Raw genomic sequence first — 19,991 nt, 5'->3', positions numbered from 1 at the left:
AGCCTGTTCCTCTACAAGTTCCATTGACAATGCTACAGCAAGTTGCAGTTAGAGTAAGCCTAACTGAATCAATAGAAATTACAGAGGAGTGGCTTTACAATATCTGCATTCTTTGATGGATCTACTCTAGTGCAATTTGTTATGCTAAGCAACAGGACTTTGGCCAGATTCTTGTAAGCAGAATCCAGATTCTCCATGGATAATGTCTGGCTGAATTTTTGTAGTGGCTAAGGGAATAAAAAAGGGTGGAAGGCACCCCTTTTAAAGACCCCTTAACCTGCCTGGAGATGCAGAATTTAAGAGTGAATACTTCGGTTTTATCGTAAGTCCAAGAACAAGACACTAAACCCAGTTTTGTTCTTGATCAGTCTGGCAAAGAGAGTGGGGAAAAATTATTGAACAACTAGGAAGAATCTTGTTTATGCTGCACCAGCCATGCTTCGATGTGTGTCATGGGCTATCAAGTTACACCTGACTTACAGAGACCATAATAAAGTTTTCAGGTATATCAGATATTTAAGAGGTACTTTTTTTAACCATTGGTCGATAAGTTTGCATGGCTGAGCAGGGATTTGAAGCCAGGTCTCCTGAGTCTGGTTCACCACTTTATTCACTTAACCATACCGGGTAGCAACATGTCTTGATCTCCCCCATTTCAGTTTCCACAACCATCCAAAACCTGGTTGTCTATAACTATGTTTTCTGTCTTTTGTTCTTGTTTGCTGGATCTGGTAACTGTCCTGCAGATCTCGTACAACCCATTTTGTACTTCTCCGCTTCCAGAATTGTACTGGGGAGCAGGTGCCTATGGCTTTGACCCAGGCTGCTGAAATTTAGAGGGTGCAAATATGCTTGAAAGACATAAAACAGCATGTTGGCATTTGCTGTGAACTTGCCCATTCCATGAAAGGATACTGCCTCCAGATGCTCCTCCCCAGGCAGAAGGAAACACAAAACCAACAGAATAAATCTAGCTGTCCCATGCTCAAATCTAGACATTCCTTCTCCTTCCCCTGTCTTCATCGCCCCTTAAGCCAACCACATACAAGGACAGTGAGGTTCCAAGTGCAAAATTGCTAGCCATGATTCATTTACATTGTCATAATGTACGAGCTGGAAAAGGTATGCATTTTGGCATCTTCAGATGATTGGCAAAAAAACATTCAGGACTTAGCAAAGTTACTATTTGAACTAGAAGATCTGGAATCTCCCAACTAGCCTGGCTAGTGGATGATTCTGGAAACTGTATTCCTAAGCTCTGAATGTCTCCTCTGCCTTCCTGGTCGCTGGAGGTCAGCCTCACAACGGTGAATCAGCCAAGGAACAGCATATCCAGCAGGAGAGCCCAAGTGAACCAGTACATCCAGTCATTTCCAAGATGAATGCTAAAATACTTTTTCTGATTGACTCTTTTGCCACCTACAACTCCTACCTATCATCATCCACACTTATACTGATGTTCTACAAGAGAACTGAAGTTGACACTTTTGCAGGAGAACAAACATAACAAGATGTTCCAATCACTGGGTGAGCTGATAGTACTGAGTGATTATCAGTTCATTTTTACTGAATGACAACAAATAGCTATTTTTGCACATGGGAAGTACAACTTTTAAAAAAATATTGAACATAGGCTCATGTTAAGCTGATAGGAGTCATCTGTCGTCAACCCACTGTCCCTGGGACATACAAATGCAGAGTTCAGTGTTGTTGTTGTTTAACATATTGAAGTATACTCACATCTAGGTTTGTCTTGTATATTTTCCAAGCAACTCATAGATAAAAAAAAACATTGCAACTCTCAATTACTTATTCCCAGTCAAAGGAAAATAAATAAACCAACTCTGCCTTTAGCGCTCTGAATCCAAAGTGTTAGAGGGGGGCAGAGGCAGGAGCTACTTAATACTACAAGTTAATTTCTTGAGATATGCAATCAGTGATATTCCACTATTTGCCCCATCATTTGCCTACCTGCCTCCAAGTGGACAGTGCCAAGGTGGGAGTGGCCCTCCAGATGTCATGGATTATGATTCCCAGAGTCCTTTATCATGGCCAATACAAGCTGGGGATCCTAGATTTGTAGTCATAAAATCGGAGTGCCAAAGTTTGCCATTCTACCTCCTGGGTCTTGATCAAGCCATGAAATTATACAAACTCTGTTTGAACACACATCCGCATAGAGGCACAGGTGTCATGAGTGCCAGGCATGATTTATTTAGCAATGCAGCCCTGCTCCTCTCGCACACCAGTGAAGCAGCTGGTTTTCACTATTGTTTCTGCTTCTTTAGCCCAGATTTTTCCAGCTGAGCTAACTAAGACACTGAAAGGTTGTGGGACTTGTTCTGAAGTTATGCCAGAGAGCAAGGGGGTTCCTGTATAATGTGACATGTGATAATGCCTGGAGTACGCCAAGGTCAGAGGAGACGATTACAAGTTGTCAGTGTTTGAGCTCATGCACAAAACTGGGTCGCACAGAAAGTCACCCAGTTAATGCCTACCTCAAAACAACGAGGAGGGATCACCACCTTCCATTATCATTGCTTTGGCTGGATTCTCTAGGTTTGTCTCAGTGACATCAATACCACCTAGAGAACCAAGCCAAGCCGTCTCTCTGCAGGGTAACAGGGGAGCAAAGGAAGAATTCCAGTCCTGCAAGGAAGAATTCCTGCTAATAAAGCATAGCTTCCCAGCATGGCCAGGCAAAGACATTTTGCCACCTGAGGTAAAGAAAAGGTGGTCACCCCCAATGGCAAGTGATCCTTATTAAAATGCAGGTCATGTGACAACATCCTGTACACTGCATTCATGGGCTAGCTTAAGAGGAGAAGAATAGGAGACTGGTCCTCTTCCTCTCTCTGTACCATCCATGATTTGCTGCTTGAGGTGGCCTGTTTACCTTGCCTAGCGGTAGGTCGGATGGCCATCTACACATCACCAGAGGGCACCCATAATTGAAAAAAGATGACAAAAGAGGGCACCAGTTTGCATACAATTATCTCTGCTAATGTATGCATAGTAATTAGACATTGTTTTTTCATAATGTAAAGATATATACATAGAAAGGCATTTTGCTTGAGTAGGGAAGATAATGAAAAGGTGGCCTGTGTGCCACTGACACCTCAAAGGTCCCTGATCATCTGTGGGGTCTTTTTCATGGGAAGTTGGACTAGTCCCTCAAATGAAAAGCTGAATATACCTGGGTGCCCTGTACTAAAGCACCTATGTATAGTTGCCTAACTAAACTGGTCTTACCATGGTCCAGTCTAAATTGGAGAAGATCTCAAAGTTCTGAAAAAAAGCTCATTCCCAGCCTTAGCATCCAGGGTCCATGGAAACAGAAATGCCATGGCCTCATGGAAATCATTCCTTTAATTCAAGGAAATTACAGTTTTCATGCCTCTCTAACAGAAAATGCATATCCTTAATTCTCTGGTCTTCACAGCTGAGGAGGAGAATCTGCAAAACAACTTTGTTGTCAAAAACTCTGCATTTTTACACAGAATTGTGTATCTTGTGCCAGTGACATAAAATACATGAAAATGCAATTGTTGCTTTCTTTTTTTGTGAACTTTTAAGGATCAGAAATCTTGGACAGGTTGTGCTGTGCTTTTCTTTAACAACCAGCCTATCCTCCTGTGCTTGTGGTGTACATGTTTTGCTTCTCAACGGGAAGGGAGGCTAGATTTATGCAGACTGCCAGTGATACATCGCAGTCAAACTACAGAAATCCTGATGAAGGAAAAAAGCCTCCCTTGTTTTTCTCTCATCTCTGGAATACAAAGAATGTTGCAGGGCTTGGAAATTTCTCATGAAGTGTCTCAAAGTATCAAGACCACCTAATTGGATGAGAATGAGGAATTTAGCAATTATTCTTTGCAACTCTACTCCTGGGGCTACAAACACAACACCTTGCCTTGAAAACTCCACTCATTTCTGAGACTCATAGGACTCCTCAGAAGAACAAAGTATTTCCAAGACAAGGCATAGGTTTTAAAATATGAATGGCTAAAAATGCACAGAACTGAAAAACTATGCCCAAATATGAAAGGCAGCATAACTTCAGTAAAAACCGCAAATCAATGCACACATTAGGAAAATGTGTTAGAAATTTCAGGACAGAGCTAAAAAGACATTTCATCCCAACAGAAAGCCAGGAGAGCATGAAAATGCAGATGGGATCTGGCAAAAGGTAACAAGCTATACCTGAGATACTTCTACATCCCTAACTCAAATAGTGCTCTTCTGCACATGAAGTATGCGCTCCATCAGGGAGCTACAACCAGCCCCACCCACCCCAGGAATCCTTACACATAAACACATTTAGCAGAAATTTAGAAATCCTTTTGTCAGTGTGCCATGCAAACCAAAAACAACAACACTGCAGACACAATGGTGTAATTAATGACAGTTTGATAAGCTCTGGGGAGAAACAGAAGGACCAAGCAGAGTGTTGGCCGCAAGGGATGTCTGAGCTTTTTGTTCATCATGAAAACAAATTGTTTTTTTCTACTGTTTATGTTGAACACTAAAACCCTTCAGAGGATTTTTAAAGGTTTCTCATGAACATCCAAAAATATACTCCAACTGCTATTATGTTGGAGTTTTTACAACCTCGCATGGTGCCTGAAACATGCAATACAATTAAATTACCAGTGACTGGGAGGAGCTTTTATGGCTGGGGTGACTCCTATCCAGCAGTAAACAGTGATTCCTTTCCACCCCTGAGTTCAACAGAGCCTGACCTCTCTCTGTGTGTTCTTTTCCCTCTCTTTAGTCTGTTCAAGTCAGATATTTGCTTACTGTTGATCTGTTCATAACGAAGTAATGAAACATTTTTATTCTTTCTCCTACAAATGTTTCAGAATGAGTTACTGAGACTTTAAATGCTAGTTAACAAGCAAGGCATGGAGAAAGGGTTACTTCAAACTGTTGGTCCTCTCTCTCTGAGTCTCTGTACTTCTACTGCATTGCAAAAGGAATTCTACAAGAAATTCAAAACAACATACTCTTCTATACCTACCAGCAATTCTGGCCAGATGCGAAATAAATAAGTAAATAAATCAGGCAGGGAGGAGTGAAATTTCATTTGTTTCATGAAAAACATTCTCAAAATGTGCAAACTGCTTATATATTTGACAAAACCCATTTTTCTTTCTTTTTAAATATGTAGAAGAAAGCAAAGCTGATTCATTCATACAGAAAAAGATTTTGATAAAGCGGTGCATATGTTTGCTTTTGAACTACAGAATTGCTTAGGCACCATAACTGCTTAGGGAATTCTGGAAGTTGCAGTCCAAAAATACAAGCTTGTGCACCTCTGGCTTTGAGCTTCTTCTCTATAGCAAAGGTGCAATTACATCATGTTACCGTTGCACTTTAAAGAGGCAGAATTTCACTCCTTTCGCGGTATAACTGGTCTTTTAGACTCATGGCCTCTGCACTGTATGTGCAAGCCAGATAAATAACAACCACTGTTACAAATACCCCAAAGGGGGTTTTAAGCTCTTGTTTGAGCTTTACAGTTTACAGATTGTCTGTAGTCAATCAAAGTATGGAAGTGCAAAAATTGGCTGGAACCCGGAAATTTGATTATATTTATATATTTTATGTAGTTCTTTGTTGAAACATACAATACAATTAAATTACCATATTTTCATGTATATAATGTGTGCGTCGGACCATATTTTTTCAAGCTGTGGGTGCCTCCATGTGTTATATTCATAGGGGGCACTATGCTTAGGGCCTCTAAAGGTCTTACTCCAGCCCTGCCCAGTGGTGCTAGCGCTCAGTTGCATAGCTTGTCTGCTTCTTAGCCTTATGTGCAATGCTTTGGCAACAAGTACCTTAAGGGCCAGTTACCAACATGAATATGACCACATTCCGGGAGGCAGCGGAAGACAGGAGGGCCTGGTGTGCTCTGGTCCATGGGATCACCAAGAGTCGGAGACGACTTAATGACTAAACAACAAACCTTAAGGGTCATGGTATTACACAGACATCTCACTGAGTTGTGGCTGGGTGATACAGGCAGCCAGCATCAAGAAAACTATAGTCCCTGCCACCCTCCTTCCCCCTCTAGGTGTAGAGAATTGGAGGGCAATAGTGCATTTCCTCTCACTTCAGGCAGCAGAACACCTTCTGACAGCACTGACTACAGACCAATTCAGGAGGTTTTTTTTAGTAAGTAAAGCAACAATTCTATTCACCCCTGAGAAACATAAAAGTAAAAAAAAAAATATACAAATACAAATACAGTAGTAACAACAGCAGCTGCCCCCAGACTATGGAATGCCCTCCCGACTGAGATTCGTCTGGCGCCGACGCTGATGACATTTCGGCGCCAGGTCAAAACCTTCCTGTTCCAGAAGGCTTTTAATTGAAATTATATCAGCTGTGGGTCCGATGGCAATTTTTAGAGTATATATATATTAATTGCTTTTTAATTATTTTGCCTTTTTATTGTATTTTAAATGTTGTAAGCCGTCCGGAGCCCTTTGGGTAGTGTGGGCGGCATATAAGTTAAATAAATAAAATAAAATAAAATAAAATAAAATAAATAAAATGCAGTGATAACAAACCAGCCTGAGGGGGCCCTGTAAATAACTATTTATTAAAAGTAACTTTTCAACTCTGGATAATTCTAAAACTTCCCCACTTTAACTTTACTTGTGTCCTTCCATCACTTACCTGTAACCAGACCATCACCCTTCTTTACTAAACTCGATCAGCCTTCAGAACAAATAGGTAGCTTTATTTTGCTTTTAAACCAAGCAGATTTTTTTTGCTAGTCTTTGTTAGCGACAAGGCCGAGCCTCGCTGAGAAATATTAAAACAAGCATCTCTTTGTATAATCTGCCATCAGGTACATTGGGTGCTGCCAGAGTACAGACCTGCAGCTTTACGACAGATAGCCCAGACAGACAGAGCTACACACAGTGTTTCTCCCTATCTTGCTTAGATTCTGTACGTAGATCAAAATATTATTGGAAGGAATGCTATCCTTTCTAAATGTCCTTCCTCATTTCTTTAGCATTCCTTTCTCACACAGGAACCATAACGTTTGGTGATAGGGTGCACCAACTCTCACTTCTATATTTTCAGAAGTTACCAAGTACAGTATGAATCTGCAATCCTTAACAAAGGCAGTCAGGAAATAAGGAAGTGACTAGACTTTTAAGAAGCTTTCTCTTGAAGCCCAGGGTTTCTACCATCCCAAGTCTAATTAACTTCTCCAGAAATCTGAAGCAGAAATGGCCCAGATAAGACTGTGCCACTGAATACTTTAAAGCAATATTTTCAAGGCTTTATCAAGTCTGTGAAATCCAGACAGCTGAGATAACTCGACAAAAAAGAAAAATAAAGGCTTGGCTTTTAGTGCAACATAAAACCCTCTATCCGAGGGTTTTAATCTGACGAGCAGACATCTTTATGTGTTTATGTACACTCCAGTTCCCGTCAAAGACAGGACAGTTAAGCTTGACCAAAGAGATTCATCCCTACCCCCAAGCAGACGCACACCTTTCGTACCGTGTTCTTAGATTTCCTTGCTGGGGCAACCCATCATAAACGGATAACACGTCGAAATCTTCCTCTAGCGCAAAGGACTGAAATACAAGCTGCACCCGGTTCTGTTCCTGGGCCGTGATTGTCCATGTACAGTTTGCATAATTTGGATAGCCGTACGGGAATCCCGGACTCTGTATCGTCCCGTTTGGACCTTGCAAAACGTAACTGCAGTTCTGGGCTGGGGAGCAGAAGGAAAGAATAAAGCAGAAAACAGAAATTGCATTATTGGTACAGAATTTTAAGTATGCAACTGAAGCAAAATCACAATATAACCCTGACTAAGGACAGGGGGAGGTGTTCTTTCTCCTTCTTTTTTTAAATATAGAAGTTCAACAAAAATGATGAACTTTTTCATATCCAGCACGGAAAGAATTTTTGCTTTCTTTTAACTGTGGGAGAAGCTGAAACAGATTTGGTGATCCAATCAGAAGATCCTCAACAAGATAAAACAAAATATACCTTAACTAAGATATAATGTATTTTCATTTCTTCAATGTATGATCTTTGTCACTGTTAATAAATGCATGGATCTTTTATTAATTTGTTAGATTTCCATCATCAGAAGGAATTCTCCCTGATCTTTTCAGTTCATGTGCTAATAAATGCATACAGCTAAAAAACTGAAGAGGAGATAGCCATCTTACTATGTCACACTAAAATCAACAAAGTGTCCTGTGACACCTTCAAGACTGCCACATTTTATTTGGAATGAGCTTTTGTAGATGATAATGCAGGTCTTCTGGTGCAAAGAATACTGTATTAAAGCTACAGGTTTACTTGCAAGTAGTTAGGAATAGGGACAGTGTGGGTTTTTTTGAAAAAATCATTACATACCATACTAATTGACTCATCCATGCAAGTTTGCCCATATTACTATCTTGCTCTGTATGATTATTCGAAAAGGACTATGAGGGAAAACACCTCACTCTTGACTTCTGCTAAAACAGACACTTGTTGTATCTTAAATTCACATTTTAACATCTTGGATTTATGGCATGTTTATTGGTTTTACTGTTTTTAAATTTGTGTTGCCGTCCAGAGTAGACCTTTGGTCTAGATGGGCGGGGTATAAATCTAATAAAATAAAAATAAAATAAATAAATTGCTTGAAAGCAGAAACTGTTGCTTTAACACCTCAGAGGACAACTGACTTGTACAATTAATTGACCACAATGTTACCAGGATGTAAACCAGCCCTTTTAAAGATAATGATAATACAGTTGTCATATTCTATAACACCCTTCATTCTATCTCACCGTCTCAGCCACAACCAATGAGCAATATAAATGTCCGGCTGGAATACTGTACTGCATGATTGCTGAAGAAAGCAGTCATGCCCACAAAAAAGCCCATGCCAGATAAGAAGCTGTTCGTTTTTTAAAGGTACCATGGGACCCTTGATTGACTTGTTATTTTTAATTTTATTTTTCCTGCAGCAGATTTAGCACAGCAACTTCTTTGGAGAGTCAAGAAGAGCCACGCCAAACAGTCTCATATCTCAAAAATGGAGCAGAAGAAAACATTTCGTAGGCCCTTCCTAGCCAGAAGAGATGGGGTGGACTAAACAAGCAGACACCAACCACCTTGAACACACATTCCCTCTCCTCAGCACAAAGAGCCTTCCATTTTTGTTGTAATCTGCCCAGAGGAGTGCTGTGATACTGATGGGACCAGGATACAAATTGACTAAATAAATAAGAAATTAACTAAATACATTTTCTTACTATCACATGCAACGAGGGTTAGAGGTGGAAGATTGCCAAAAGGAAAATTCCTGGAGTGTGTGTGTGTGTGTGTGTGTGTGTGTGTGTGTGTGTGTGTGTGTGTGTGTGTGTGTGTGTGTGCGTGTGTGTGTGCGTGTGTGTGTACATTTGTGTATGTGGGTTGGTTTGTTTATTTCTTCTTCTTCCTTTCTTTCAGCTAGTTCTACTGATTTTTCACAGAGTAAAAAGTTTGGATTGTAAACAGCTCAAAGTGTCAGTTTAAATACGTAAACAAATAACATGTACACATTGAGCCCATTTCGGTTTAGGGTTACTTTCACACACACCCTTCAGCTCTTTCAATTTATTTATGCATTGATATCAAATAGTTTAACCCTGCCTTTCTCCTCAGAAAGGATCCACAGTGACTCATATCATTAAAAGACAGTATTTTAAAAAGCTACAGTTTGGATACAAATATGAAAAAAAAGGAAACACAAATGGTAAAAAATAAATCAGTGCTAAAACTAGATTCAAAACAAGACACAATGATGCATTTTAAAACAAAACAAAAAACCCTTTCGGCTTAGTTTATTACTCAGTTAACCTGTGAAACCAAGATTAGAAAAGGAATACTAAATATAAATGATTTCAAAGAAATACAGTAATGGAATTTATTTTCGGTATATGTGTTGGAGAAAGAGAAAGGTTATACCCCCTCCCCCCTGAGATGAATCACTATATTTCTGGAGATAAATGGGACATTATAGAACACAAAGCAAAATAAATACGTAAATTAGTTCCAAGGAAGGTGGGGAGCATGGAATTGAAAATGTATATTATAATTGTGTTTCTTTTTTTACTCCTTTTTAAGTTGATATGTTAGTGATGTTCTGTTTATTTGTTGTTAGATTATTGAAAATTATCTTTTCAAAACCCTCTCAGACGGCCAATTATTAAGGAAAGCCTGTCTGAAGAGCAACATCGTGCTATTTATTGGTGCTTCCTAGACAACTGTATTCTCTAGCAGTCAAAGCATGAACTGCAGACCGGGAAAATAAAAATGGAGGGAAAATGGGCTGAGGGAGAGCCTCTCCTCAGTGGATGTCCACGAGAGGATTAGACTGTGGGAGTAGAGAAACGTGACTGAAACTGATAACGCTCCCTGGTTTTGTTGAATGTTCATTTTTATTTGATGTTTATTTTGATTGATATTGTGTGTGTGTGTGTGTGTGTGTGTGTGTGTGTGTGTGTGTGTGTGTGTGTGTGTGTGTGTGTCTGTGTCTGTGTCTGTGTCTGTGTGTGTGTCTGTATGTATGTATGTATGTATGTATGTATGTATGTATGTATGTATGTATGTATGTATGTATGTGCACGCACATGTGTTGTGAACAGCCCAGAACGGCTTTGGGCAAGATGGGCAGAAAATAAATAAATAAATAAATAAATAAATAAATAAATAAATAAATAAATAAATAAATAAATAAATAAATAAATTTGCATTTTATTGTAAAGTCCTTACTCCACACATGCATGTGATATCTGTCCTGAAAGAACAGACACACCATGGTGGCTCCATGTCCCTTCTCCACCTTGCCAGATTCATTGTGGGTCTCCCTGAGGTGCATTTCATGGCGCATAAGCGCCTCACAGGTCACCACAACTGTTCCTTCATTTTGTGCGCTCCCTTTTCCACAGCAGAGAGTTCCCTCAGAATGGCTGCTGTGAGAGCCCTGTGGAGGGAGTGGCACTCTTCAGGTAAACCTGTCAATCACGCCTCAGGGAGGAAGCAGCCAATCAGAGAAGAGCGGGAGATTTTGAAAGCTAAAAATGGCAGTTTAAGAGCCATAGGGATTTCGATGGGCTGAGGCAGGCAGGGCGAATGTACTTATTTAACTTCTAGGCCGCCCACACCACCCAAGGGTCTCTGGGCAGCTTGCAACAATTAAAATACAATTTTAAAAAATAAAACAGTTAAAATATATACTCTAAAAATTGCCACCAGAATCTCGGCATTCCCTCAGGCTGAGGGACAGTAACTAACAGGAAACTACAGTTCCTTGTGGAAGTGCAAGGAGCTAAGAGGGCATTGCCCATTCCAGAAAGGGCTGGCTTTTAACAAGCAAAAAGCCTGGGTTGAGAAAAACAGTGTTTGAACTGAGAGCTGTTACACTGATGGCTTGCAATCAGTTGAATAATAGTTCGGGGCCTTAAAAGGGGTGGAGGGGGGGGGAAGAGAACAATGCTTTCATCCTGAAGGATTGTTTTTAACAACAAACGTGTTAAGTCAAGTTTCAGATAGTAGCTAAAATACTACTGCTTAGCATCAGCCTAACGCTGGGATACTTGAAGGGGGTGGGTGGGTGGGGAGATGGGAGGCACACACTAGCTCGAAGCGTGTCTGCACCTGCTATCATAATTGTGGTGTGGACACTTTTGTTTACTAGGCAGGAAGGGACTTAAAAGGTACTACAGTATTTGGATTTCAGCCAGATTTGCTCAGTTTTTGGTTTTAAAAAGTAGCAGGTACTTTGTATAAACTCCAAGCCCGTTCAGGATGACCAATCCACACATCTCATTTAAAGGTGCCACATTTTAAAGCGGAAGACCTTTTGAAAAATGAATCCCCACACATTTCAGTCCAATGTGGGAAAGAAATACAGCCACCCAGGAAAAAAAAAGTATGTTTCAAAGCGTGTGCATTCAGAGAACAGAGCGCCAAACTGAATGGACAGAGGAAAAGCAAAAGTCTCGCAACCAGGTTTTAAATATTGGTTAACCCAAGCCAAAGAAAGCCACCAAGCAATTAATCTAATTACAAATATACTTCACAAAAAGAAGAAAGAAACCTGCTTCCTAGTAAGCCAGGTGCTTGGCCAACCCTAAACCACACCTTATTCGGATTTCAACAGCGCTCTGCAAGCTATCAATGCTGAGCCCAGTCACTGCACAGGAAGACTGGTGGGTGGAACAGGTGGAGGATTGAGCAAGAATGAGGGAGCAAGGGAGCAAAAAATACTATAATGCCCTACATTAAAATACTACTTTGGGGGAGTAACATTCCCAAAACCTGCTACCCACCATGTGCTTTGGTATCAGTGCCAGAATGGGATCACTCAGCAGACCGTACCCAACTGGAAGGGAATGATCTTCCCTTCCCTTACATTAGAGTCAGCTCTGATCTGATTGACGTATTCTAGGAGCCAAAAATGAGAGGATAAATCCAATCCTTTTCTTTTCTTTTCTTTTCTAAAAAGCCACAGCACTCCTGTCTTTCGAAAGATGGAGGGCTGAGCTTCGGCTGTGTGTCTCATCGCGGGAATCCAGGCCTTCTACTCCACAGCTGCCATATTTATTCCACGGGGAAAGCTTGTCTGTAGCGGGATTATGCAAATGATCGTATTTATTGGAATGACTCCGGAGGGACAACACTGTACTGAGTCATGCAGTTAAGTCAGATCAGCAAAGGGAGACCATACCACAGCTTTACAACAGAAACGTACCAAGGTGACCGAGGTATAAATAGCTTGCTAGATGCCAATGCAATAAAAAGAGATGCTGGCTTTTCTAAGCGTTTGGAATTCTGACACTAGCCAAATATATGCCACTGAGAAGTTCATGGTGCTATTATCTATCCCAATAGTTAGCTTGGAGAAAGAGAACAGAAGAATCTATTTCTGAAAAAGGACAGAAAGGGGAGGAAGTGTTCACATAAAATACAAAAACTGAGGGAATGCGCCTGGATATGACTCCTCATGAGCCGTACCTAGGCTTTCCATAAGGAGTGGATAGAGAATGCAAGACCTCTCCTTGGGCTTCCTAAAGTATCTACTTACCTGCTCTGACCCATGCTGAACTTCCCTCAATCTAGGCTGCTATTCTTAGGGCTGCTGATGTCTGCTCCTTCCTTCTTGAGCCTCTCTAGAAGACAGAGGAGATATCTTGCAGAGAGGCGAGGGGGCTAGCTGCATCCCCAGCTTGATTGATCACAGCTAGCATTGTGATTTTTGTTTTCCCAGAATGGAGAATCTGCTCTGAAACCTATTATAATATGATAACAAAGTGGTTGCTTTAGACCCTCCTAAAATCTCAAAAACAGGTCTCTTGCAAGATCTAAAAGCCAGTCTATTTTCGAGATTTAAGTGGTATAATAAAGTTATTAGCCACCCAGTTTTTGGATTAGTTTTGCAGTTTGTCAACTCCACTCCTAAATCTGTTCTGCCCTATTTCTGCATTGACCTGTGAATTTAAATAAAAATCTGCAAGAAAATTCACATTGAAAATGCACATTAGAGAGGCAGATATGCTTTGAGAGAGATTTGTTAGCCTTTCTCATCAAAATAAAAACACAATGCATATATTTTGCTCCTATGCCTTCTGGAAGTCAAAATATAAGGGCTGCTCTGTACAGATATTAAGAGCATTACAGAGACAAAAGCATTAATCTAAAAGTGTGAGTGCATTTTGTTGGTCAGACAAGAGCCTGAAGAACTAAACTGTTTATATTAACATAGGGACATTTTTAACATGTTAAGTTGTTATGTCGATCATTTATGCTAACATTAGAAACTACAGGACTGTCATAGAAAGTGGCTTGGAGGACTCCAGCTGATACACCATCACTCAGAAACTACACATTTCCTTGTAGATTCTGTCAAAAGTACTGCCTGGGGTGTTTGCATATTTATTTATTTATTTATTTCCCGCCTATCTAGTCAATAGACTACTCTGGGCGACGTACAACATATAAAATAAACAATTTAAAATATAACAATGATATAGTCACCCCTAACCTTTCAAGACATGCACAACCCCCCCAGTCTCCTGACTGCCTAGGCATGGTGGGATTTGTAGTCCATGGGGCCAGGCTGGGAAAGGCTACCTTTACACATGGTGTCTAACAACCTACTGTATACTGTTCAGATTCACAACTAAACTGCTGCTTCTCGCCTCTTCTTTCTACCAGCAACACGCAGGCTGTTCACTCAACCATTAAATACCACGAATGTTTAAGAAAGAATGCATAAAACTGGAATCTCTGTCAAAATGCCTGTTAAAAGTGCCAAAAGTGGCTTTTAAAAATGACTAGCATATGTTACACATTACACTAGAATGCTGTTAACACTTGCCACTTACCAAATGTACCTCTGCTGTTCCTTCCTTTCTCTTTTAAAAGACAATTCATTGCAGGCAACTGCATTATTTTAATTTGTCACCCCCCATTTTTATAACCAGCCTTCATGTATCTGTGATGAACAGCACAAATGAATTACTTAGGGGGACATGAGTGTATTTTACTTTGGAAGCAAGCAGCGATTTTTACTCACAGAAGCAAATAAGAGCTTTCAGCCTGTGAACTCTAGAGATTTACCCATTCTGAAATCCAACAGGTAATGTTTCTGTCTGTCATGGCTAGCTAGTAGCCACAGATTAATTCTGTGAAAGGAAGATATTGATATACAACCACTACAGCTTCATACCACTCAGTCATTTACTTTACCATGGAGATTTAAAAGCTAATTTCACCTGAAGGGAACTTTTGAGGTAAATGTGGAGACTCTTGTCCCAGCAAAAGTAACAGCAAGGTTTGGGGGAAAAGAGGTTTTTTAAAAGCCAGAAGCATTCTCCAAGGGAAAGAAATGCACATCCCTCTCAATTGTGAGTATGTTTTGTGCTGTCAACTTGGAACCAACTTAGAGTGATCCTAATAGGGCTTTCAAGGTAAGTGAGATGTTTAAGGAGTGGTTTTACCGGTTCTGCTCCCCTCCCCATGGCTGAGCGGGGATTTGAACTCTGTCCTCCAGAGTCCTAATCTGTCACTCTATCCACTACACCACATGAGGAATATGTCTCACTTACAAGTAGAACAAAATTCTAAGGAAAATTGGCAAGTTATGGCTTGGGCAAACCAGCAGAGAAATTAGACAAGTTTTGATCAGACTAAGAAAAAGGGTGGATTGGGGAGGGGAGAGATCTCCTTCCTCTTGGTTTCAGGAATCCATTGGGAATGCTTTAGCGATCACTTTACATCTTGATATTCTTTTTCCTTACCCCCTCTCCCCTTTTAAGTCTATCCTTCCAGGCAAACAAGCAAGATGTATGTTTTCTGCCTCTCGCAACCCTAAAAAGACCCAAAATCCACAACGTCTAGTCTTCTCCAAATTTGTACCCTCCCTTTCAAATCACTTTCTTGCCCATGTCAAAACCTCTCAGCGGCAGCGCAAGGATAAGGGGAGGGAAAGCAGAAGGAGCTGTCTGGCTCTATGGCAGGCTTTTAATTTCAATCCTCAGGAAATGTCAAAAAGATTTGAAGGAAGCAGCAATTGAGGAAGGCCACTCCGCCAGAGGAGCTCCTGAAAAGTCAGTCAGAGGGAGGCACTCTGCTAACTGTGTGATTTCGAGACCGTGAGCTTAGCTATAAACATTGCAAACAAATCAAAGTGAGGATATAGGAAAAAAAGTTGTGTCTGGTCAGCTCCCACTGTTTCCCATTCCCTGAAACTTCAGATCAGGACTGTGTCCTTCAGATGTCACAAGAAGAAAGCCTTGTGTGTCATATTTGTGGGTATACATCCGTACTACCTGCTAAAGACGTGACATTTGTGAAACACACATGCAAGTCCTTAATGCTGAACCACCTCATTAGGAGAGGAGAGGAGATGGCCATCCAGGCATTAAAGCCCCACCACACCATAGAAAATACAACTTTCTGTTCCACCACCAGCTTTCGCCCCAAGATTGCTCTCCCTGCCCGGAGATCTAGGGAAATGTAGCAACTCCGTGAAACTTGAGGCAGTGCATTGAAAATAATGATGTGGTAGAACCAGAACCCACACCCATCAAAGGAAATGGGAGTTTCTGAGTAACAGAAATAACCTCTCCTCCTATTAGAGTACCCTGGTCTCTCTGAATTTAGCAGCACACCTCTCAGTAGCTAGGAGAGACATGGACACTTTCCTAGGAATAGCATGTTTTTCCAGCTGTCCCTGTTGCAATGCATGGTATTTGAGGATCTTGAAAGGACAATTCAGAACCATTAGCTGTACAAAAGCCCCACTTCTTGATATGGACTGCTTGAGCTACCTACAGTTTTGAACTCCCCTGGTGGCTATGGGGATTGTCATTACCTGCTATCGCAAATTTACTATTACACCACAATCTGAGACCTAACAAACTTCACATTTTTTAAAGAAAAACTCTGCTATTAAGAAGTTGTCCCTAAATCTCTCACCTTCACACAGTCAAACAAACTTTCAGAAATGCAGAAAGGAAGCCAACACGGATACAATGAGTAAGGCAATATGCACCTGCACACTCTCTTTTCCACACAACTCTTAACAGCACAGTACCCGTGTCCTCTTGTTTGTGTGGTCACCTTAACCTACATCTTAGCAGCAGAGTTTGGAAAAGAACACATGCTAGCCCCAGAGGGGTCTGAACTAAGGGAGCAACAGAAGCAATCATCAAAACCAGAGATGTCAGTCCTTATCTGCTTCAACCGAGCATGCCACAATGAGTTCAATGAGTGATCTCTCTTGAACGGCACTGATCGTAATACTCCATTAGGTTTAGCAAGCATCCTTCAGAGGGACCATGACCCTCACCTCACCTGTGGCTTGCAGACATTTGGCATCTTAAATCCGAGTGCCCAATAAAGCAGCTTGGCTGTGTTCGTTTTCCAAAATAATCTCAAAATGACTCAGCACTTGTCTAGGCTCTCTGTGCATACACGCTTTTTAAAGCAGAGCACAAGCAGTGAGTAACACAGAAACCCACAAACAGCTCCCCATCTTTCCTCTATGATTAGACCTCCTAAGATCACTCACAGGTGACGCACCTCAACACACCCACCTCCCCTTTTTATCTCAGTTACAAATTAGACTGCATGTCGTGTGCATGCCTGGAATGCTTTATTTTATTAGCACATGCAAGAGAAGCAAAAAGCCAGTCTAGGTAAAGCATCCAAACCATTTCTGTTGTTTCAGTGTAGAAACTCTGTACGTCTCCCTTCTTATCATCTTAGACCTGGAAGGACAACCAAGTCCAATCCCTCTCAAGGAGGCACAGTGGGGAATCGAACTCCCAACCTCTGGCTGATCTAAACCACGGAGCTATCCAGCAGCTCCTGCTGTTTGGAAAGAAGCTTGGCTAGGTCACTGACCTGAACAGAAGCACACAAAACCTCATCTAGCCATTCTCCATTCTCCTCTCCCTGTCCCAGAGGTTTGCCTAGCAAATTCTAGGTGACTTCTGGAATTGGAAGCCCTGTTGTTCTTATGTGCCATCCAGTCACCTCCAAGTTATGGGGACCTTATGAATAAATGACCTGCCACAGGTCCTGCCCCCAACAGTTCTGCTCACTCTTGCAAAAATAAAGGCTGTGGCTTCCTTGAGGGAGTCAATCCCTCTTGTATTTGGTTTTCCTCTTTTCCTACTGCCTTCCACTTCCCCAACATTATTGGTTTGTTTTCTTCCAGATAATCCTGCCTTCTTCTGATGGGCCCCAAAGTAGGGCAGCCTCATCTCCAACATTTTGGCCTCCAGAGACAGTTCAGGCTTGATTTGAGCTAGCACCCACTTTTCTTTTGTCTTTCTAGCAGTCTAGGGTATCTGCAAAAATCTCTCTTCCAGCACCACATTTCAAAGAAATCATTTTCTTTTTCCTGTCGGCTTTCTTCACCAACCAGCTTTCACATCCATACATGGTGACCTAAAATACAAGAGTGTGGATGATCTTGGCCTTTGTCTCCAGTGACACATCCTTACACTTGATTATCTTTCCTAATGCCCCCATTGCTACTCTTCATTGTAGCCCTAGAATTCTTATAATCCTTTCCTTAGCCATCACCTAAAAGACAAGTGCATCGGTTACAGATGCTTATCGTTAGTTAACCACCTTATTTCTTGATAATGGGATGTTAGCGGCTTGCCTTTTTGAAAGTCTGCAATGTATTATGTAACTTGACAGCTCCGAATAACAGAGCAAGAGTTTCTCAAAGGTTATTTCACGGTACAGTTGCATGCTCCTCCACCACGTTAAGGGCGCTGCCGGCTGTCAAAGGACATAATACATAGGCACGACGTGAGTGACAGGAAACTTAGAATGCACCTCTGAACCTATATGAGAGACTGCATATGTGCCAGGAGCAACTGTTACAATCATACTACACTCCCATCCACAAAATGTCACCCAACTGAACTATTTTGGGTGGAGCAAGACAGTGCAGCCCACACATTTTGCTGGTGAAGTCCTGGGTGGCTTGCTGTGATCAAACTGCTAACCCTTTTGCAACCATTTTTGGAGGTGGTTGCTATGTGCCATCAAGTCACTCCTAACTCATGGTGACTTTGAATGAGCGATCTCCAAAAGGTCCCATCCTCAACAGTCTTGCTCAGCTCTTGTAAACTCAAGCCTGTGGTTTTCTTTCAGGAGGCAGTCCATCGCATATTTTGTCTTCCTCTCTTCCTCCTGCCTTCCGCCTTTCCCAGCATGATTGTCTTTTCCAGATAATCCTGCCTTCTCAAGATGTCCCCAAAGTTGGACAGCCTCAGCTCCAACATTTTTGCTTCCAAAGATAGTTGAGCCTTGATTTGATCCACTTGTCAGTCTTTCTGGCACACCAGGATATCCACAAAGCTCTCCTCGAGCACCACATCTCAAACAAATCATTTCCCCCCTTTCAGCTTTCTTTCCTATTCAACTTTCACACCCATCCATGGTAATCAGATATACAAGAGTGTGGATGAACTTGGCCATGGTCTCCAATGACACATCTGTACACTTGATGATCTGCTCGAGTTCCTTCATTGTTGCCCTTCCAAGTCTCCTTCTGATTTCTTGGCGGCAGTCTCTGTTAGATTGATGATTGAACCAAGGTGTACAGATCTCCAGTTCAGTTTCTTCATTGTCAACGCTAAAGTTGTATAGTTCTTCTGTAGTCATGATTTTTCTCTTTAGTGGCAGACTTGCCTTGGCACCTTCTTTCGTTTTCCACTTTTGGTACAGAAGAAAAATTCAAAACAGCCCTGCAACATTCTGTTCACATGGTAAAGGACATTTTCCAGCTTGCTTTCACTGAGGTCATAGGCAAGCCACATGGGAATTTCAGACCTCTAGGTAGACATTTGTACATTATCTATTCTGCTTGGTTAAGAAGAGCACAGTAAAAAAAAAGCAACACCAACCTTTCCCGTAGGTCCTCAAGAAGTGACTAATTCCTCATGAAGGGAGAGCACAGTTCACACACTTTCAAAGAGGTCCTTCCCTTGGGATGTTAACAGTCATTATAGTGATGTACCTAAACAATCTTATTTGGGTAACATTTGGGGGAAAAAAGATGGACATCTCAGCTATGTGGACTCCAAAGTAGTCAATCTGGGTCTGTTCCACTCTATTTTCTGGACTTTTTAAAAATAAAATGGGGACATAAAAATGCTCACTAAATTCTTTACTCTTGCTGATTTATTCCATCTTGAGTCAACATGACATCTCAGCAAAGAATTAGAGACTCCTGTGATTCCTTACCACTGGATAAGTATTAGAGAGAATTACTGCTTTTTCTTACCACAGGCTATATAATTTGCATGAACTGCTATTGCAGAAAAGTGGCGTCATTTCCCTTTGAGAAACAAAGCACACACTAACAAGAAGCACAGTTAAGACTGATGGATGGTTAAGATCCAAACAACCCATTCTATGCCTCAAATCTTCAAACAAATCAG

General features: G+C 41.2%; 1 protein-coding gene across 4 annotated transcripts in view; it reads right to left on the bottom strand.

Annotated features, from left to right (window-relative positions):
- The window catches only part of CSMD2 (CUB and Sushi multiple domains 2), a 533,934-nt gene that overhangs the window by 460,508 nt on the left and 53,435 nt on the right, over positions 1 to 19,991 (bottom strand). For all 4 annotated transcript variants that reach the window (XM_078379919.1, XM_078379918.1, XM_020800093.3 and 1 more), the window contains exon 2: positions 7,528 to 7,744. In XM_078379919.1, the coding sequence (XP_078236045.1) occupies positions 7,528 to 7,744 (217 nt within the window). The remainder of the gene's footprint in view (positions 1 to 7,527; positions 7,745 to 19,991) is intronic.

This window comes from Pogona vitticeps, chromosome 9 (genome assembly GCF_051106095.1).
Source record: "Pogona vitticeps strain Pit_001003342236 chromosome 9, PviZW2.1, whole genome shotgun sequence".
Taxonomy (NCBI): domain Eukaryota; kingdom Metazoa; phylum Chordata; class Lepidosauria; order Squamata; family Agamidae; genus Pogona; species Pogona vitticeps.
The sequence above is the reverse complement of the archived record's forward strand: the minus strand, read 5'-3'. Positions and strand labels throughout refer to the sequence as shown.